This window comes from Micropterus salmoides, unplaced genomic scaffold, assembly GCF_014851395.1.
Source record: "Micropterus salmoides isolate LMB-PRFRI ecotype aquatic unplaced genomic scaffold, ASM1485139v1 Ms_hic_scaffold_14, whole genome shotgun sequence".
NCBI classification, from domain to species: domain Eukaryota; kingdom Metazoa; phylum Chordata; class Actinopteri; order Centrarchiformes; family Centrarchidae; genus Micropterus; species Micropterus salmoides.
In genome coordinates this window covers 14,048,439-14,070,921 of record NW_024040485.1, presented here as the reverse complement: position 1 = coordinate 14,070,921, position 22,483 = coordinate 14,048,439, and the positions used below count along the sequence as shown (strand labels likewise).

At 40.4% G+C, this 22,483-nt stretch overlaps 1 protein-coding gene across 3 annotated transcripts in view; it reads left to right on the top strand.

Annotated features, from left to right (window-relative positions):
* The window catches only part of agap3 (ArfGAP with GTPase domain, ankyrin repeat and PH domain 3), a 114,757-nt gene that overhangs the window by 50,926 nt on the left and 41,348 nt on the right, over positions 1-22,483 (top strand). For all 3 annotated transcript variants that reach the window (XM_038717833.1, XM_038717834.1, XM_038717832.1), the window contains exons 2-10: positions 101-159; positions 2,545-2,632; positions 5,585-5,670; positions 7,360-7,501; positions 8,040-8,174; positions 11,510-11,637; positions 11,967-12,122; positions 17,009-17,092; positions 21,284-21,388. In XM_038717833.1, the coding sequence (XP_038573761.1) occupies positions 101-159; positions 2,545-2,632; positions 5,585-5,670; positions 7,360-7,501; positions 8,040-8,174; positions 11,510-11,637; positions 11,967-12,122; positions 17,009-17,092; positions 21,284-21,388 (983 nt within the window). The remainder of the gene's footprint in view (positions 1-100; positions 160-2,544; positions 2,633-5,584; positions 5,671-7,359; positions 7,502-8,039; positions 8,175-11,509; positions 11,638-11,966; positions 12,123-17,008; positions 17,093-21,283; positions 21,389-22,483) is intronic.

Below are 22,483 nucleotides of genomic sequence, written 5' to 3'. Positions count from 1 at the left end.
GTCATAATTATCTGTAGCTGGGGTCAAATCGGACACAAACAGATGGATTACCTTTCAGTGCTTCTGGACTTAATTTGTATTTATCCTTTTTTCACTATAGACTCGTTCGTCAACAGCCAGGAATGGACATTGAGTCGTTCAGTGCCAGAGCTGAAAGTGGTGAGTAACTTTTTAAATTTCTAACAGTCCCCCTGTTGATTCGGTTTCGTCTTGCTGACAGATTTAAATGTCATTGGGAAAGCATGTTCTGTCTGTGTAATACTGGTTTTGCATTTTACATGAGAGGGAACAGTTGAGAAATTGGCCGGACTTTTCCCTGGCATGTAGTTGGGGATTTTTAATGAGATGCGTTGGCATGGAGATGGAGGGTTGCTTGCAGCAGGACACGAGATGAGTGACAGTTCTGGGCTAGACTAGTGACACATCCTGGGTCTGATCCCACCCCCCAGTGAAGCACACGCGCAGCCGCTGCCAAATGCACAACTAACATCCTCACATGATTTAATGCCTTCTACCCATAAAGACTAGCAGCCTTGAAAAACTGCACTCCACCATTCTGACAGTTGATATAATCTTTCCGTATTACGTGAATTCATTGTTGTGCTGCAAAAGAGAAAACTTCAATGGAATGAAAAGGGGAGAATTCGCAGGGAACTCAAAGACAAACTTGCTTTTTTGGCTTCAAACTCTTTAAATTCGCCTGTTTCCTTTTATGTTTCTAAGGTGTTAATTGGCAGTTTCCACATGGGGGTTTGTTAAATGGACCTGGAAACACTGAATGAAGTGTCTCAAAATAGCTATTATGCCTTTCTAAAAATTCAAAGAATTGCTGTCAGAATTGCAAGGTCATTCTGAAAAGAAGTTGGTCATATGTCTCAGAAGGTTTTTAATATGTTGGCAAAATCAGTTACATGTTTCTCATGCTGCTGTAGTTATGATGACAGGAACTGGGGTCACAACATTTCCTGCAGATTAGTTGAAATAATGATAGGGTGAGCAAAACCCTAAAACATCTGCTACAACAAAGAGCTGTACCCTGGTATTGTAGTTTGATGATGGTAACTAAACTGTGGTCAAACCTTATTTTGCTGCCATCTTTTGATCATCAAATCCACACTCTTAATATTCCAAGATCACATCTAAACATCTACAAAGAAGAGTAGAAGTACTTTGTACTGGAATAGTGCTGATACAGCCTTTTGATTTCATGAAGGCTTTATACCAGCAGGTCACAAAGCCAAGCAGTTAAAACAGCAGGAAACGGGTTCAGTGGTACATTTAAAGTCGATTTTTGTTGACTCATAGCTTTCACCTCACCGTGCCTACAACTTTTGCTAACTTAAAGCTTATTCATAGTTTATTCTGCTGGGGTACCTCGGTGTGCGTGTGTGTGTGTGTCTACTTCAATTATAGAGAGGGAAGGCTGGGAAAGGCCTTAAACATATCTTTGCTCTTGTGCCTCAAACTTCCCTATAATTAGAACCATACCTGACTTTAACACCCACTAATGATCTAAAGAAGAAGAGGGTGATGGTGGGTAGAGGAGAGGGAGGAGATGAGGCATGTTGCAGCCTTTGTTCTTCCCAGACATGCTGGCATCATCAGCCCACCTTCTGCCATGCATCACCCTGAAGCCGCTGTAGTTAGGTCTGGTCTAGACACCAGGGAGAGAAAGCGAGGGAAAGATTGCAACCAAACCGATGTATGTTATAAGGACTTTCCTCATAATGTTTCAACCAGACACAGCCTGCGTAAAGGACGACAGCGTGGCTTTAACTGCAGTTTGTTTTGGCTCATACCAGTTTGAAATTAAAATCTACTTATAGAGAAGCAATCCCATCATAGTGAAAACTGAATCACCTTCCTATTCTGTGTGAACATTTAATTACTTAGCATGGTAATTACTACCCAGCAAATACTGCATTTTTTGAGGCAGACACAAAGATAAAAGTGTTTATAAGAATGATGCAATTCATTTTACACATTATTTTTGATAAGAATCACAAAAATTTGGTTATTAAACAGTTCTGACCAAGATACGTACTGAGTGGGACATTTTACACTAAATAAACTTATCTTCTTCTTTGTATAGCATTAGTTTGTTATATATATGCCAAAATGAATGTATTTGTAATATAAATATACTGTTATTCTTCTCACACGGCCCATGAGGAAATTGTTTAACTTCTGATCATACTGCTCTTTTTGCAATGTTTTGTTGTTGGTTATAATAAAACAGTGAACACGTTGTAAATAATGGACTAAATCCTGCAAAACTGCCACTATGATTGAGCTTTGAAGGTTCATTGTTGATCTTGGAAACAGCAGCTTGATTAAAAATGCTCAACACAAGGTTCACTAACTCATTTTTTCAAGGCTCAACTTTCAGCCTGAAAGTTTAAAAAAAAAATTAGTTGGGGAACCTTGTGTTGAGAATCTTTTGTTACCATTATGGTCCTATAAATCTACATATGCTTGTGGTTTGTACCTGTCATGTTATGCCCGTCCAGTAATAATCATAGTATTTTGCTCTTGACCTTGCAGGGCATTGTGGGAAATCTGTCCAGTGGGAAGTCTGCCTTGGTCCACCGATACTTAACAGGCACATATGTGCAGGAGGAGTCTCCTGAAGGTAAGAGTCTGCTGTTGGAGGTGGGAATAAACATGTCAAATCAGAAAGATTCAGATGTATGAAGCAAGTTTGACGATGGATCGATGGATGGATAAAATGCACTACTGCTGACGAGTGAAAATAGCATTTGATAAGTGAAATTCTACAGAAACCTGCAGGCTTGTTTTCTTTACATTTTTATATATATAATAAACACACACACCCTTGGAGAATATTTTTCTAATAAGTTTGTATTAATTATTACATCAAGCTTCTGCATGGTAAAATTGATAATTGGCTGGATTCATTTTTGAAAAACGTTTTGCTACTCCACTAAAACTACTCATTGTTAGAGAATCAAGGTCAAATTAAACACTGTCACTTCTCTGTGGGACTAAATGAAAGTTTTTATCACAGTTTACTTCCTGTCCTGATGGCCAACGAGCCAGTTTACCAGCCAGTTTAGGAGGGGCTATCTCCAGAAAGGGACCCCTCGTCATTTTAAGTCACACTCTAAGATATGGAAATCAGATATTCTTTAATTTACCAGTAAAATCATAATGAGAAAGCCCCCTTCTGGCCTGAAAGGCAAGTCCCAAAGTTAACTGATCATCTTTGAGTGGTTTGCAGTGTTTCATTTTAGTGTGATTATAGTGTGGATGAGACACAAAACACATAATTAGTTTCTGGCATTTTGCTGCACTAAGGGAGAAAAATCCTCAAAGCTTAATTAGTCCTTGAGAAATCAATGGTGGAAATGCTGGAAAAAAACAGAACAAGCTTGGTTGAATATAATCAAGGAAACATTGCAAAAATCTGCGCCGACAGATTTTTGCGTGTGTCCCTTTACATTGCTGCGAGGTTGCTGTGATACAACATACCTGTCTCACGAAAAGCAGCTGCTCAGGCTCTCTTTGTTTTTTATGTGCTTTAACACTGGCTGTACTCCAGATCGGGTATTTACATTGTGGAAGAGTTGCCCAGCCAGGAAGGTTCAGCGATGGCTGTTTCTTCAGCGTTTTGTTCCTGGGCTTTTGCTATGATGTCTGAAAAAAGGTACTGGGGTGTGTTGCCATGGCAACGCCGGATGGAGCTCCGTTGGATTGTGGCACTGTGTCAAGGTCTAAGCCTCCGTGTAAGCAGAGTATGCTTACTGCGTGTTAACTATGCCTACCAACTTACAGTCTCTCTGTAGGCTGTCTGTAAGGTTATTAGTCGCCTCCGTATTTATGTTGGTTAAGGTTGAGCAACACATTAAAATAATTCACAATTACTTTTCATAATGAAAAGTGTGAAGAGTATGGTAACCTGCCTGTTTTTTTTCTTTGGATGCATTGTATTGGCTCTAAATGAAGACAACAGCATCCTGGATGATTACATAACTGAAATGTTTACTTAAGATTCCATTCACGTTTTTGCCAGAGCCATATGCTTTCATTACAGATACTGATCTCAGAGAGACTTTCCATAATCTGGTCAGGCGTATGTACATGCTGCCAAGCTCTGTACAAACTCTGTATTCTGATAAATCTTTGGTTTTCTCTGCCGCTCCGATCCAGTCTTTCTCACTGTGTAATGAGATCCTCCTCATCTTTTTTCCCCTCTTTAAACAGGATTCAGAGACATCCAGACACGTACTTTCTCAGTCCTTTTGTCTAAATCTCCAAAGCTCTGTGACTTTAGTTTTTTTGGTGGTACATGAATATCTGTCTCTGTTACACAACCAGCATCCAGCAAGGCTTGAGTGCCTGTGCAAAAGGCTGGGAGAATCCCCTGTTTGCCAAGCAGGCTAAAGTGGACTTAACATGGTGAAAGTATGGCTCAAGTGAATATGTGTTGCTTTGCTGAGACAGGAATACTGTCCACCTATTAAAAATTACAGCGCCCGGCTACTGTATGGCCCTTTAATAAGCTGGTTGAATAGTGTGATCTCTGACACTCTATTCTCTAATCATATGAAGTTAAGCTAACATATCTGCTTATTAAACTCCCAGAAAATCTGATAAGTGTAACAGGTGTACTTATTCTGCATGCCTTCTTCAGCATAGCATTTTTTGATACATTTCATGATCAGGCCTTTTTTTGATATTTGAAAATTATATTTGTGCATATTTTCGTATTCATAAGACACCCAGGGACATCTCTAGCCTCACAACTTTCTCATTTGAATGTTTTTAATCTCCACAGGATCGGAAAACCATTCAAATGATATGCAAAATCTAATTTACTGCATAGTTCTCCCATTGGTCTCTTTTTTTAAATTTTTTTTTTTATCTGCAGCCAGCTTCGCTAGCGGCAAGGAATATGCATTTGTATTAGAAAAGAAATGAAGAAAATGGGAGAGAAACTCAAGGCTGCATGGGGGCTAAGTGTTAGCTCCTCACTACCATCCTCAAGACATGGTGTGACCTGAGGCACAGCAGTTCAGAACAAAGACGAGGATTTTTGCCTCTGATTTTATCTCCCAACCCTTCCTTTCCACTCTTTTAGTTTCTGTACTAACATTTTTCTCCTTGTCTTATCATTTCATTGGAAAGAGTAGTGAGTGTATGTTGATAATGCTAGCGAAACCGATCTTCAAATCCACTGTAGCTCATGCAGTGTAGTGATGGTAATGTTGTGAAGTGAAAGTTGGGCCTTTCCAGGACTTGTGGCAGTGCAGTGGCACTGAACTTGTTCTCTCAACAGCTGTGTATTAGACACGCTAAATGGCAATTTCTCGCCCACATAATTGGCTCCAGAGAGACCTGGTTTGCTGTCGCCATACCATCCTATAGCAATAACACATTCAGGAGGTCTAAATTGAGAACCGCACTTAAATTTGTTTTATCGTGTACATCCTCACTGTTTTTATGATTACACTTATGAAACCCCTGTTCCACGGTTAATATCTTGTACCAGCACTAGACCAGACTTAACATGCTATAAGAATGATCTTGGAACATACTCTATGAATAAATGTCTCTTCCTCAGGTGGACGGTTCAAGAAAGAAATAGTGGTGGATGGACAGAGCTACTTACTTCTGATCAGAGATGAAGGAGGGCCTCCAGAACTGCAGGTATGATAGGGAAAAAATTACTCTTTACTCTAAAGCTGCGAGATGCGTCAGACAGAAACTGTCATGCAGACAGGAACTATTTAGAGACAGACCATTACTTCTCAGCAGGACTGTTTGGAGCAGTGTGACAGTGCTCGGTGGTTGTGTTACCAAAAAGCACTTAAGGGGAAGCAACACATCAATGAGTAAAACCATCCAAAATCATTTCTGTGGTCAAAAGTACAATGCTGCACCTAATCGCCCTATTAGTATTGTGAAATATGAAGAGCAATGGAGCTACCGTTTCATCCAAAGTGGACTTTACTAAGTCTTCATAAGAGATATTGTGATACTAATACTAATAATCTGTTTTTAATATGGGGTTAACATCTGTTGCTTAAAGTAAATTACACCTAAATAGATTCACTAAGGCATTCTAAATGAATCAAATTTAATAAGCAGATTCAATAAAATGCGAACAAATCCCAACACTGGAGAATACAAACAGACTTGCTTTTGCCTTCATTCACAAGATTCAGTGTTTCCGGTCACATGTGAGCTCAGCGTGGATCTACCCTGCGTTAGCAGCTACTGACACCTGGCCTGGCAAAGCTCCGATTTACGCTTGCATTACGCTCAGGGAGATTAGGGAATAGAAATGAGTTTGTCTCAGTTGTCAGCTGCCTGTATAATTAGTGGCATAATTAAAGGCCTCCATTATATTCACACTCACAGGAAGCTGAGCAGAGGTGTGGCTCGGAGGCTTGATTTTGCTATTCATTCCCTACGGGGGTCTGGGCGGGATGTGAAAGCTGAATGAAGAAGAGCGCAATATGGGGGAATAGGTATCACTCGACTGTCACAGTTAGTACTACTCTGGGTTCTGCTTAGCCTCTTTCCTACAATGGATGGCAATTAGGATTGATTTCCTCTGCCCAAGCGAAACCACTTTTCCCCTGTTTGATTATAAACTACGCAGAGATTATGTATGTATGACGCAGCAAATGCAAAGATCTCTAGATTATGATAGCAGTGGGAATACAGAAAACCAATAAGGATGCAGTAGTAGTGTTTAATCATTCACTGGCATTCTACCTCATATTGGTGCTTTGCCTGAAAACAACACACTGAGTGTACTATGGCTGTTGCTATACTGCCCCCTTCTGTCTGTATTAACCTCAAACGAAACCATAAAAATGTCTGCATGTAACTAACAACATTACCTTTTTCAGGGACCCACTATGAAAGCAAACTGTATTCATTATATACATGTTTTAAGCAATATTTAAATTGATTTGTGTCTCGTATTGTTTTCCCACAAAAGGATTATTGACCTTTTGGTAAATATGCTTACATTTACACCTGTTCTGTCTCCCTAATTAAAATATTTAGATTCTGAAATCTATGATCATGTGAATTGTATATTTCAAACATTCAAATACCAAACAGAAAATGTCTCCTACACTGAAAAGTCCATTCACTGTTTATGTGCACTGAATGTTTTCCACATCAAACGTAAACTTAGATTTAAGGTCTTTTCAGTCTTCACACTGAAGCTCAAACATCCACTTAAAGTGATAATAAGCTGAACACATTTTTGAATGGAGGGGGCTAGTTCCAGGTGCAGAGCACGACTGAAGTGGGGGCGATGGTTCTGAGGCAGCTTGTGCTTCACAGTGCTTCAACATACCACTTCTACTCTGTCCTCAGTTTGCTGCCTGGGTGGATGCGGTGGTTTTCGTCTTTAGCCTGGAGGATGAGATCAGCTTCCAGACAGTCTACAATTACTTCTTGCGCCTATCCAGCTACAGGAACACAGCTGAGGTCCCCATGGTTCTCGTTGGAACACAAGGTGCTTGACCTACATCTGATACATACTGTATGTTTTGTCAAGATATTGCTTTCTCCATAATGGAACTACACACTTTACACAGGAAGAACTCCATGTTCTTACATTGTTTTTACACTTATGATTGAATGATAGGTTTGGCATATTTTATAGTTTTCTTAGTATTTAAAAAGTCCAAGAAAAGACCATAACCAACAATGAATTGATCATACTAACACATATTGTCCAAAAGTATTTAAAAACACATAAATGAGCCACACTGTTGAACTGGGTGACATATTCCTTCATTACGATTATAACTATGCATTTTGAGTCAATCCCACATACATCTTCCTACTTACTAGCACATCAAATGTGTATTAATCCACCACTGAAAATAGTCCCCAACAAATGAACAAATGTACTATTTACTACTGTTTAAGTGACATTTGTTAAAACTACAGTGACGGGCTGCTTTAGGAAACTGTAAGCCTGTGTTAAAAACTAAATATCATTTAATTTAAATGTTTGAGTACTATGTTTTCTTACCCTGTTCTCTCAGATGCAATCAGTGCTGCCAACCCCAGAGTGATTGATGACTCGCGGGCCAGAAAGTTGTCAAACGACTTGAAGCGCTGCACATATTATGAGACCTGCTCCACCTATGGCCTGAATGTGGAGAGAGTCTTCCAGGACGGTGAGAGGGGTGTCAAAAAAAGAGGAAATGGGTTAGACAGGAAGCACGAGGTGCAGGTTGACCATGATGATGGTTTAGGGTACAGCACACTTTACTTACCCCATACTGGCATGTGAGACATATTCTTGAAATAGGTCCTGAACTTTCCCTTTTGATTGGCATTGTTTTCACTACAGCTGAAACAAATAGTTGATTGACAGAACATGAATCTGGACCTATTTCTAAAGCTGACTAATCATTTAGGTAATTTGTAAAACAAAAATGCCAAAAAACAATTGGCATCAGCATCCTAAATATGAATATTTGGTCACACACAACAACCTGGGCTGATGAATTTGTTGGTTGCGACTTTTTGCCTCATCCTCATGCCGCACTTAAGACAAACCCAAAGGTATTTAATAATTGAGATCAAATATATTCTTAACCACCGTTCCAACATCTAATTACATTTCAGATTAACAATTTCCAATTTGACATATTCTATTGAAAGACTACAGTTCTTGATAATTTCTTGAATAAACAAACGAGCAGCATTTTGTGTGAATAATGTAAACACAACTAGGATCTGGGTTCTTGTCACCTTCTTCTCATTTCAAGTGGACAAATTAGGTCAAACTCAGGTAAGTGTAAAACTATGAGGTTATTCATCAGTTATGCCCTCTGAGGAAACATCAGATCAACTCGATATTCTTGGATCAACATTTTTCTTTGCATCTGTCACTCAAACACGAGTATAATTTATGTTAGAATTCACTAATTATGACAGTGTTTTTCTCTTCCAGCTAATTGTAAAGCACGTCATGCTGTGCATGAATTATTGCTAGCAACACGCATTAATGCCTGTGGAAGCTTGACTCACGTGGAGGGGTGTACATACACATTAATATTCTTTATGCTGTGTGCTCAGCAGCTATGATTGGCAGTAGAAGAACATTAACAGGCTCACTTCAATTAATGCTACACAACAAGCATTTTATATGAAATTGCATTATTGTCAAACACTGCAATTATTAATCATGGAAGCTAAAATCATGATGTAGGATTTCATAGAACTGTGCCGCTCTGAGCTAGAGACCAGTTTATATTCAATAGTGTATAAATGGTGCAATACCATCTTTATGTCTCTTTAAAAGTATCTGGAAACTGACTTTTCACTGAATCCTTAATTGAAGCCATGAAACTGTCATTTGGAAACTCGGCTGCTTCCACCCTGGCACATTATCCCCTAAGCCTGCAGCGCCTTTGAAAGCATAGCATTCCTTCACAAAACATCTGAATATGTAACATGACGTTCACTTTGCATGTCATTGACTTGATGCACAGGCACGTTGTCTTCCCTCCCTGCCTTAATTGCTTCCTGAAGCCCAATTTGAAATAATTAAAAGAGATGAAAAAGTGTTGGCTGTCTGGAGAAGTCGTTCTGTATCACTCTTGCCTTTTTTCTCTATTTGCCATGCTGCAGCAGGCAGCCGGGCGTTATGGTCCCAGCTGTCAGCGCAACTTCAAATCATCTCTCTTTCCCTCAGTGCTAATTCACGTCACGCAGCCGTGAACATCACCTCCCTCCCTCCCTTCCTCCCCCTCCACCCAGTCCCTCACTAGAGTGTGCCATGAATTAAATGACGGGTTGCACCAATTGCCTGGCAAATCAGATTGTTCAGATGGTGACAATAGTCTCATTTGGCTAGCATCACTGTGTAGAGCTCAGTGAATAACAGAAAAAAATTCAAGTATCATTTTGAATGATTAGTTTTCTTGGAAATGGAGGTACCTTTTTCCCCAGGAGATATGTATAATCCACCTTGCAGTATGTTGCTTATTACCTGACTGGAAAACAAATGGCTCGAGGTAGTTGTGATAATGTGCTCATATGCCTCTTTGTCTGTTTCGAATTAGCTTTGCTTACTTTGTTGAGCTTTCTTTGGTTAGTAAGGTAATCGTGTTCTGTTTATAAAGAAATGAGAACTTTGTAGTCTTATTTTTATATCTTATTTGTAGTATTTATTGACTCGTCTTAAATCTGTGTGTAAACCTGCAGACATAAAAATGCTGTAGTTGCCTTTAATTATGTGTGCTCACATCTACAGCAATCTTCTGTTAGCTTGAAAAGCAAATGTAGGAAATTAGGCAAACTGAATATTTAGTTTTATGTTAAAATGACAAAAACCTCCCTTAATTTTAAGGCTACACATCACATTCTGAATTGAATGAAGGTGCAAATAAATTTATTTTCTATACCTCTGAAGTCCCATAAGAACATAAGAAATACTTGTGTGGTGTGTTCCAGGTAAATAGTTACACCAGCTTACCAAAGTATTTAAAAAGTATTACCACTTACTTATCAAGCTTTTATTATTAAGGACACACACTCGGTCCAAAAGACCTACAATGAAAAACTTAAACAGACAAACACTAAAGTAGACAAAGGGAAAAAAACTTACAATCCACAATATTAAAAACACATAGTCCACAATATTACCTAGGCCTATTTACATATAGGCTAAAACGCCAATGATTTCACATTCTGGAAAAGAACCTAGAACTTAGTGCTGGGTTGGTCAGTGCTGAAATGATACTGTTTGCAGAGTCTGATAATCTACACATACACCCAATATGTTATGATTCTAGCCTTTGCAAATGAAACCAAAACTCACTTAAACAATCTATCTGCATAGCTAGAGCATATGTTATTTGGGCAAACTGACCCTTTAAGTGATCACAGGTGAGTAACAAAGTAAGTAGAAGTGACCTTAACTAAAAATTGCTGTCTATCAAATGCAGATTCTTACATTTAAAAAATGAAATATCTTACAAAAGAGTCTTGATAATCACATTTTTTTGTTGGAGCTATTACCGCGAGGTGGCTTTTACGCAAGTCTCAAACCGAGATACTGTACTTTAAAAGGAATATAGTTTCCAGTTGTTAAAAACATTTTTGTTTTAGCTCATGTTTGGTAAATTTATCCAGTCTCCAACCCAAGACTACCAGATGCTTTTTATTTAATTATGTGGCAGGTTTGTGGCTGATAAAAGTTCTTACACTCACTTCTGTTCACACAAGTAGTGTCTCAGAATGGCACGTCACTAACAATCTGCAGAGGCACATGTGTGATTCAGATTTCTATGTTCTCATTCTCAGTCATTAGTAAGTCCCCCAAAACTCTCCGAATTCCTTTCACTAGAAACTATTCCTTTCCTTGTTTTTATTGTATGTTTTTTTTGGACCTGCTGTGTGTCCATAATAACGCTGTGATTGATTGATTATTTATATCAGAAAGAATTTGACAGGAATAATGAACAATCTGTTTCTGTGTCTTTGCCACTCTCTTCTCCAGTTGCCCAGAAGGTTGTGGCCATGAGGAAAAAGCAGCAGCTCTCTATTGGACCATGCAAATCGCTCCCTAACTCTCCCAGCCACTCATCAGTCCCCACTGCATCCATCCCCTCCGTTCACATTAACCAGGTAAGATCACAAAAGACGGCACGCTGTTTTACTTACTCATCATGTAGTTACTTTAATATTGATAAGTGCTTTATTCTGTCACGTAAAGAAGGATCCAACACACTCAGGTTTTGTAATTTAATCACAACTGCTGATATAAAGAACACGTCCCTCATTATAAAGACTATGTATACCTCTACAGTCTCCTAACTTGACCTGCTTGTTTATTGTTTTTATTCCTTCTCCTATTGTCCTTCTCCTTTTCTAACTCTCTGGCTTTCAATCTCTTTTTCTCTATTCCTCTTTCCTCTCTTCTGCCGGTTCCTCTTAATCTCTCGCTCGCTCCCCAGGCGGCCAATGGTGGGGGTGCGTTCAGCGACTACTCCTCCTCTGTTCCCTCCACCCCCAGCATAAGTCAGCGGGAGATGCGCATTGAGACCATCGCTGCCTCCAACACTCCCACGCCCATCCGCAAGCAGTCAAAGCGCCGCTCCAACATTTTCACAGTAAGTATGCGACAGCTGATGCAAAGCAACACCCACTCACACTACTAGAAGGCATGTTGCCAAGCACACTTTGTCCACCAGAGGGAGACAGGTAGCTCGAAATGCATCAAAGCCACCTCTCCTGCCTCCGTTGCAGGCAAAGAAAGCGTCTTGTTCACACAGCACAATAAGCAAAGGAGAAAAAGACTAAATAGAAATTATATTAGAACCCCCTGAAATGCTCCCAAAAAAAATAAACTCTTCTTTCAAAGCAAATATCAAAGATAAGCACTGTGGGGAAAAAAACGTCAACTCTTTTCATGTCCTTTTTCTTTTCCAATTGGATGTAGTAAGTGCGCATGGATTAAGTTTCTCATCTCACCCATGACAAACTAGGCCCTCTGCACTGTCTAAATCTTTGACCTCCCTCCCCCCACCCCTCTTATTTTTACTAGATCCTTTCTTTGCAGTGACTTCCCCTTTTGGGGAGAGACGGCAGCGACAAACCGCCAATGCCACTTCTCCTGCCCCGACCAAGCAAAACTAAAAGTCCGAGCCGGCCAATGCCCTGTTCACACGCTGCTAATAACACATGCCCGCACCCTCCAATCAAACACCCCAGCTCCAGATAGAAATGCTCACCTAGCCACTAACCATCTCACTGAGCCTATATAACTCCCCAATCCTCACCCTACTTACTTATCGTGGCCCAAATCTGATCTCGACCACCAAGATTCACTACCACACCAGTACCCCGACCCCTGTCTGCCTGCTCTTTACCCCATGTCCTGTCGTATTTGCCCTTTGCTCTAACCAATAGCAAATGTGTGCACTAACCACTCTAATTTCCTTAGCTTTCCTAAGCTTGTCTTTTACTTGTAGCCTTTGCCCTCTCCTTCTACTACCCAGCCTGCTCCCCCCTTTCCTCCTCTCTCTTCCCTCCTACACCAGCCTTCTTATTTGCCGCTAAGCATTTCCTAATCTCGCGTAGCCAGACCTCTGCCTCTTCAAGTTCAGGGAGGTCTGTAGAAATACTCCCAAAAATGGCATTGTTGTTCTTCAGACCAATGAAAGATTTCTATGTTTGTACCTCCAAAAAGGCAAACGTGTGTTTTCAAAGTCACACCTAACCGAATGGCTGAGTCTGCTTTTCCAAAGGTTTAGTTATCTTTAGTTTTCTTGTTTCTCCAGAACTTTATGAGATAAAGATCAGGCTATGTGAGATTACTTCTTTCCTAACTCCTCCCTGGTACATCTACCCTTCCCCACCTCTAAAGTGTACCTTCTCCTCCACCTGTCTTCCTGCCCCTCACCACTTTCCTCTGTTGCCTTCTGACCCCTGTCTCATATCTCCTGCCATCTTCTCACCCCCATCTCTTTCTAACTAACTCCTTCTCTAACCTCCTTATCTACCCCCCCTCCTCCTCTATTTCTCCTACTGCCTTTATCCTATTACCCCAGCTGCTGTGGAAGCCGCAGGCTTTGTGGCCTCCGAGCAGTACAGGCTGTGTGCTAGCTCCCCTTGTTGTCTCCCTTCCCCCCTGCTAGGTAGTGACTAACCATGTCCACCAGAGAAATGAGCCTCTCCCCGTCCGCGTCATGGAGATGCCGAAGCACGCCACCTACCCAGTGTGGGTGCCCGAATGGCAAGCCGAGCGGGAGTTTCAGCTCATGACCTTCTGAGGAGCAGCAAGCCAAGGGTGGGAGGAGGGAGGGTAAGGGAAGAAAGAAGAAGGAGGAGGAAGAGGAGGAGGAGGGGACGGAGAGTTAACAGGGCGATGTCGACATTTCTTCAGTGACACTTGGAAGAGTGCGATGGGCTAAGGAGAGGAAGACTTGCAGTGCCAACCTTTTTGCCATTTTACAAAACAGAATGAGAAAATATTTCATCAACACAACAATATGGAGGATGTCCCTTTCCTAGCTTTGTCTGTTTTAAAAATAAATTGACATCTGTGTTACACAGTACAAGTTCTCTGAAAGTCCTGCTATTCACTGACAGACAGGCAGGCTGCCATTCAAAACATATATCTTGTTTTCTAGCCACACTCTTGTAAGTAGTTAATTTTATGTTGATTTTGGGAGTTTCACGAGAAATGCTCAATGAAAGAAAATATATGCCTTAATGTCATCAGTAGACAAGCTTTGACAGACCAATATCAGACTCACTACAGACTCATTACACACAAGATATATTGTTCTAATATTACAGAGGAGAACATTTCTGCAAGAAATTAATGTAGTCCAGTTGTAATTGGGTATAAAATTTGTCACATTTGTGACAGTGGCATTGGGACTCTTTTTAAAAAGTAAGTAGATAAAACTCAAAGATTTACTACAGAAGATCTTATCACTCCGTCTTTTCACTGCCCTCACAAATCAATTTCACCAACCACAATCATTTCAAACCAGTTCTTGCCATAGCTGTCCTTGACCACTAGGTGTCAGCACAGTACACAATTCTTTCCCAGTGCTTCCATGGTCAATAACTCTAAAGGATCTGTTTTGTAATCCGTCTGTGGATTCCTGAAGTCTTCAGGCTGTCTGTCCCTTTTTGTGTTGAAAAGCACACTGTTTAGGAATTTAGATGAATATTAAGGCATTTTTTTATACTTCCATCCCACTCATTTATTCATATTCATTTAATCCATATTTTAATGTCTGCCATTTGGTGTTTTGCATTTCATGTTTTTAGTCCCTTGACTTGTTCTTGGATCTCCACATTTCAAACAAAACATAACCAAAACAAACAAACAAAAAAATAACCATTTGACACTGTTTTTCAATATTTGCAGATTTGTGCTTCTGTTTCCAACCTTTCTTCAACAAAAAGGGCTTTCCAACTCCTTCCGAATTAGAAGAGCATGACGGTTTAAAAATAAAGAGTCCCCCTGCTTTGCCTATCCTGATAGAGAGGAGGTTATTTATTGAGGACTTACAGCTTGTCACTGCTTTACCCTTGGTGCTGTATCGCATTTAGGGTAATGCATAGAACTTGCACTATACGGAAACCATAGGACTTTGCGTCTAATGCTGCCTAAAGAATCCATTTGGGTGTTTGAGCGCACTCAAAGTAGACTGTCGAATATCATGAAGTGAGGCAGACTGTAGGGACTCTTCTGGAAATGCCCCGTCCACCCTTTCCTGACCTCTCCCCCTAACTCTCATTCAGACATCCCATACAAAAACACGCTGTACAGTCAAGTCACTCTTGGAACTGTTATCCAGCCGCCCAAAGGACACATGACATCACACTGCCTTTTGCCATAAATGAGGACTCAAGGACTAGAGGTGCCAAGTTGTTTTTTGTTCTTCCTACATTAATTTGGTAATCGTTTTTATTTGATCCCTTCTTATTTTCCAGGGAGTATTGAGGTTTTTTGAATGGAACTGAAAATGTGGTATAAATGTATTATCAGAGAGGTATGTTAGATCAGAGTAACTTAATTTTATGAAGGCCTTCATAAAAATCAGGGTAGAGTGTCAGGGTGTTGAGGTATTACAGAGAGATATTATACTGAAAGTTGCCAAAATTTGAAACTGGGTTGCACCGACTTGTATGAATGTAGTTAAACTAAACATTTGTTTTCCCTTTTATTTATTTTAAGTTATTTATTTTTGCACATTCAATTGTTTTTTTATTCATTTATTTATTTTAGTTTTTCTCAATTTAGGTTTGGTACAGAGATTATGAACTCTTGCATAATCGCTTTTCTATCATGAACGGATTGACGAAAATATAGACTGCTGTATATCTTGTATTGTATTTTATTTACAATGGTACTCTATACAAAGTACATACATATAAGGAGTATATGAAATAATGCCTTTATTGTCCATCCTATATTTTGTGGGAACTGCAATGTTTGGCTCAATCTGTTGAATATTTTGAAGTGGATTTGTGACTTGCTTTGTATGGTGTCTGTATAGAAGCTAAACAAGTCATCATTAAAAAAAAATAAAATGTTGGAAAAAATATATACACCAGAGTTGGTTTACTTGAACTCAGACTCTACCTCTTTTCCATTGGTGACTGGACATTTCTCATGTTCTGAGTGAGACCATACACACTCATGTCTGTCTCTGCCTGTATCACATCTCTTTATTTGTTTTGGGGTGGGAAGGTTTTTAAAGAAAAATGATTTATTTCCATGTAAGGGTTACATTTACTGTCTAACCATTTTTCCCTACACAGGCACGACAAGTAACTTGAACTGTTCATGTACTTTTTTTTTTTTACACTTGTAAAGTGCTAAATAATTTTATCTACACAGGTTTTGCAGGTCAAGGTCGGAGGAAGCTACTTGTACTGAAGTCTTGAGTTTAAAATAACCATTTTCCCTTCTCTCCCTTTAACCTGTTGTGAATTTTAACATATTTATCATGCTGTAAAAGCATTACTACATTGGTATAGCAGCAGTTGGTCTGCAGGTCCACTGAAGGCCCACTCTGGGCCTCAAACAGAGGGAAGGATCCCACAAATGGTTTCAGGGCTGAGTCATGACTCAATGTGTGGTCGTCCTTGGTCTCCTCTGTGTTGAAATGTGTCTATTGTGGTCTTGGTTTGGTCTCTTTTTTAATTTCTTCTTTTGAACTTGCACGTCGGTGTTACTGCTGTTTGTTCCGCTGGTCTGCTTGTCTGTTAATTTCGAGCTTCTTTTGAGACTTTTTATTTTGCAACGTCGAGTTTATTCCACAAATACTGCAAATGCTCCAAACACAAACCCTCACAAACCCTCACCTCCTGCTCTGACCCCCAGTCTCTTTGCCTTTCCCTCACACAAACCAGACACACTCCAACATACACAACTACGCCCAAAAACTCCCCTCACACCCCACAACTCCCACTCTGCTTTGCTGTCAGTGTGTCGCTTCTATTGCTGACTGACTTTCTTGTTTTCTTGCAGTCACGGAAAGCCAGTGAACAAGCAAAGAGCGTTGACAGTAAAACAGACAGCATAGGCAGTGGAAGGGCCATACCTATCAAACAGGTAAGCAGTTTCACCCTACATTTCTCATAGTTATCTGGGTAAGTATGATCCCTTCTTGTGTGTGTTAGATGTTCTTTCTGTTTAACGTTGATGTGCTGTGTGTTAAAGATTTAATCAGTGGATAGGCCATAGAGTGAGTGTGTATTGGGCAAAGTAATGTGTTACTGTAACCACTAGATGGAGACATAATACAACATAACAAATTACCTCAAGGTGTAGCTGAGCACCACACAAGAGAGAGAAGAAGGCTGTGGGTTTAGACATAACATCAGAAAGGCTATTGGCAAAGAAATGTCCCTGTTTGTTTTAAATCACAGGCATATCTAATAAAAAATGTGTTGATGTTTTAAAGGCACAATCAGTTCATGTCTGACCTCATAAATCAATTTGGGGGAGGATTGATTCCAATCCTGTGATTAATTTTGGTAATAACTTTACATTTGGATCATGGATTGCACCTTCTATATAAAGATGTTTGTTCCTAGTGGCAATGTTATTGTTATTATTGCTCATAATTGTGTGTGGGTACTATTTTTGCGCAAAAGTTTATTCATGCATATCCATATAATCAACTACAATCAGCTGAAATTTTCAGATATCCCAATACTTTTCTTTACCTTGAGTATTTGTTTTTAAGTTAATTTCATAATCTGTTACATGGTGCTATATTAAATACTACCAACCCTCTGATCGTCACGGTGATTTCTATATTAACGTAGTTACAGTTTGAATATATTCTGGTATTTTTGTTATTTTTCTTTTTTATGTATCATGCATTGCTTTAAAGTATCAGTTGGATAGTACTGAACACTGAATTACACATCTGAGTAAGGGTAATTTCTAAAGGTCCGACTGTAACCAAAGGAGAGGTAATTGACACATTGATTAGTAATCACTCATGATTATATGAGGGCTTTTGAAAATGGGTCAGCATCCTTATATTATCCTCTTTACCTGCCAATGATAGAAGATAATGTCCTTTTTTGAAAATGTTGAGACAGAGCTTCTCATTCCTTTTGCAAGAAAATTGTCAAGGCTTTGGTCCAGCTGAAATAATAGCAGGGTGACGCTTCCAGGCCCCCTCCCTCGATCAGGAAAAAAACGCTTTGGGGAAAAACAGTTTATCAGATACAGTGTGTATCGCCCGATCTGTCTGTCACTGAGAGGTGTTCATGTAATAGATACAAATATTTCATGATATTATAACTTTTAAAGAAATTAAGTATTGTTACATTTCTTTTACATCAAAGTCATACTTATTTTCACGACAGATGTTTAAATTACAGAAAATTGCTTAAAAACTATCCTCAAAAAACAACATAGCAATTTAAAGATTCATGGTGGCCATTCTACAGACATCTAATTTCTATTTGATCTCCGCAAAGCTCTTGATTTTTATGTAGATTAGTGTAATTCCCAGCAGAAGATCTGATGAGTGCAGGTGAGCAGGAGGTTGGTTTTTGCAGATTTGAAAAGAATCCCCTCGGAGCAATTTTTACTGTAAACCCTCCCATTCTTATCCAGTACATTATGGGGAGCACCCTTCTAAAGTCCTGGGCCAGTTTCCCTGAGTATCATGGCAACTTTTGACAACACAAGCCACCCCCCTCTTTATCTACAAAGGATCTTTTTGAGGGCGGGTGTTTGGCTTTACAGATGTGTAGGGAGGGTTGGAGGGGGTTAGTTGTGTGACTTGCTGATCTCCAGGCCAGTCAAATGCACAATCAAGGAGATCAAAGTGTCAGTGTGGGCTTAATTACCACTCCCACCTTACCCCCCCCACCTTACCCCATCGGGCCAAATTACACACCACATGACCCCCGTCCACCCCCCCCTACCCCGCTCCTACTGCCCTCCCATCTATGAAAATAGTGACTGAGGATAACAATGCACTCAGGAACTGTTGGCGGCTCCTCTGCAGTGAGTGCATTCTTGCCCCCTCACCCCCCAGTCCCCTATCCACCCAACACACAGACACCTACACACACTCCCCCCCCCCCTTCTCCACTGCCTGTCACAAAGGGCCAGCCTATCAGTCAGCCACAGTGGCAGGATGCAGCTTTTCTCCTGGTTGTCTGACAAAAGAAGGGAAAGACGCTATCTCCTCTGTGTAGATATGACAATTGTGTGGACACAGAGAGCACGTCTGACGATCGGCCTGTTTCCTTATGTCACGCAGGCTGAACACACTCATCTCTTTGTGTGTGTGTGTGTGTGTGTGTGTGTGTGTTTTTGGGAAGCACAGGGCTCCACACATGTTGCCATTTGATGTCAAACGATCACATGAAGAGCACACTGCTCAGTCCAGTGGGGCAAACGACTGAACAATTATGACAAATTATCTCACATCATTTGTCAGGCTTCCAATTACTGAAAGTGACATTCTTTATGAAAGATATATCGCAGCCGTAATGGGCAACTGTTCAAATGAAACAACAGAAAAATTAGTGTGCACATCTAAAGATTTTCACATTATTGTCTCAGTAGCTTTATTGATCTGCTTCACAGTTCAGATAAATATATGAAGCGCCGCACTGATTGCATGTATAGATTTATTTATGCTTCAGTACGGCCACGAGATGAGCAACATATTTGCTTGTAAAACATGCATTATAAAGTCGCCGGAGGCCCGGTGACTGGATCATTTACTTTGTATGATTAGAGAGCCATTTAAAAAGTGTTTACAGTTCTTTTATTGACGAAATTGAGGAGAGTCTGGCCAGACAGCAACGTATCGATCAAAGGACACAATGTTTCTTCCTGAAAAATTATCCGAAGTATCAATAGTTAACCAAGGCTTTCATACATGAAAAGTAACATTTATATTTTATTTAATTACATGACTTTTACTTTTGATCAAGGTCTTTCTATTAAACAATATTTAAAGAATATATGCAACCTTTTTTGCCCCTTTTGCTTCCCTTTACCTCCAAGAAGTTGTACTACTAATGGTTCAGTAAAATTTCTTCAGCAAAACAAAGACAATGGTGATGTTGCTCTGTTTTCTGAGTGGCCTCTAAAGATTACTTTTTACTCTGTAACTTAATTATTTTAATAGATTTAGTTGAGTAGTTTTGTCGTTGTATAAGCCTATTTCAAGTTCTGTTCCAGTGAGAAGCTATATATACAGGCAGGTATATATGAAAAAGCCCAAACTCTTGATTCCCAGCATGCAACACCCAGATAAAGGGTTTGGATTAAGATGATTGTCGGCAAACAGCCTGGTGCCCAGGTCACAGAGGGTCAGCTCTTCCTGATGTGTTAATCAGGATTAAAGCCCGCAGGATGGGCCTGGCTAGCAAAATACTACCCCTTTAAACACCCCCCTCTCAGAACGAACACACACACCCTCACACACAGGCCCTGACAGACAGACACACACACACACACACACACACACACACACACACACACACACACACACACACGGGCCCTGACAGACGCGCACACACACACACACACACACACAGGCCCTGGCTGTAAAAGCACAAACATTTCCCTGCTTAATCCCCTAATTAAGCAGGCCCCTCCTCACTATTTAACCCCACAGAGCCTCCTGGCCCTTGCACTCAGCAGCCTTTGGTCACCTCCAGCAGAGGAACTGCATTGTTTACCAGTGGATTTACTCAGCAGATAAGGAAACCATCTAAGGCCCCTTAAAGGCCCCAGAAGATAAAGTAGAATAGAATAAGAGACGAATGTGCTTTGAAGAGAGAGATCACACTCCCTAATCCCAGGATTGAGAGGTCTTCCAGAGTTCAGCATGTTATGTGTATGAATGCAGGGAGGAGGTCTCGCAAATTGGATTGTCTCTCTCTCTGAATGGTTTCTGTGCCAGAGGAACTTTCAAATGGTTCAAATGGTCACAACAGAAAAACTAATATATCATTAAACCTGTCAGCCAACAAATTATAGTAAAGAAAGAAAGTTTAACGGGATTTACTTACACATTACTGTTGGGTTTTAATAGTTTTGTATGTAATCACTTCTCATACTGTGTAATAATTGTCATTTAAAATTATTTGCTTTCTGACTTGCCACAAAGGAAATAATCAATGTAGCTGCCATAACAACTCTGTATTAACAACAACAATAGTAATGCTATTTTATAGTATTTAACATCCACAATGGCTCATATCATCTGCTGCTTTGAGAAGAGGATATGCTCACCTGATGCCTTGTCTCTTACAGGGAATCCTTCTGAAGCGAAGTGGCAAATCCCTCAACAAGGAGTGGAAAAAGAAATATGTCACACTGTGTGATAATGGCGTCCTTACTTACCACCCCAGTTTACATGTGAGTTTCAACCCCCCCCCTCTTTCCCTTCCCAATTCTTTTCCAATCGGCTTTATGTGTTTGTTACACTACTGTTTGTACTCAAGAGTGCTGCTGGAGGTTTTAATGTAGGACTTTTTCTACCACTGAGCGTGATTCTCTTGATGCGATAACATTTACCACTGCTGTAGTGAACAGCCATACAGCCATATAGGCACATGATTTCTACAGAGACATATCATTGTATATAATAGCTATAGTAGCTAACCCTGTGACTTCAAGCTTAGTATAAAGAAACCGGGTGTCCCAGTGGTCATCTCTGCCCCCCCCCGTGGTGCCCATCCCCGGTGCTGGGTAATGGAGACATGGCCGTGCTGCTGCGTGCCCGCTGTGCCCAGACTCCACGCTGGCTTGTATTTATAATGGTTCTCACTGCATGGCAGCAGAGCCTGACCAGCCTCCCACATCCATCTTTGTCAGAATCCTGCTGGGCCGCTAATACCTCTTAAACACTCGGCTGGCTGGCAGCAGACATCTCAGGGGCCCGGTGCCACACTCAGAAATGCCCGTCATTCCCCGAAAAAATAAATAAATAAATAAATAAAAACCTTCAGCTCCTCCCATCACTCTCTGATTGTTCCTGTGTTTGAGATGTTTAGGCGATTTGTCGAGGTGACATGAATGATATTAGCAACATCTTTCGTGTAAGGAGACAGCTCAAACTCTGAACACAAGCCCAACAGTTGGACGTGAACCTTGTGCGTGGCCTTGCTGCACTGACAGTGTGTTAGTGGTTTAATTTACAAGTGGTTATTAGTACAGCAGTGCTGTGCTACAGTGATGTATGTAATTGACTGAGCAGGCTATCTCTTGATCATTACAGCTATTACAGGTCATCAGGGCAATCTATGAATCTATGAATCTGTTGACTTACGGAGGGAGGTGAAATAAGGGAGACAGTTACATTAGCGCGGAAACAGCTCGAGCTCATTTTGAGCAGTGGAGCAGAGAAGGAGTAAGAAAGGGAACGGGGAAGAGAGATTGAGGAAAGGAGAGAGGGAGGAAGAAAGAGGGAGGGAGGCAGACATAGTGTGGAAGAGGGGAACCTTTAATTTC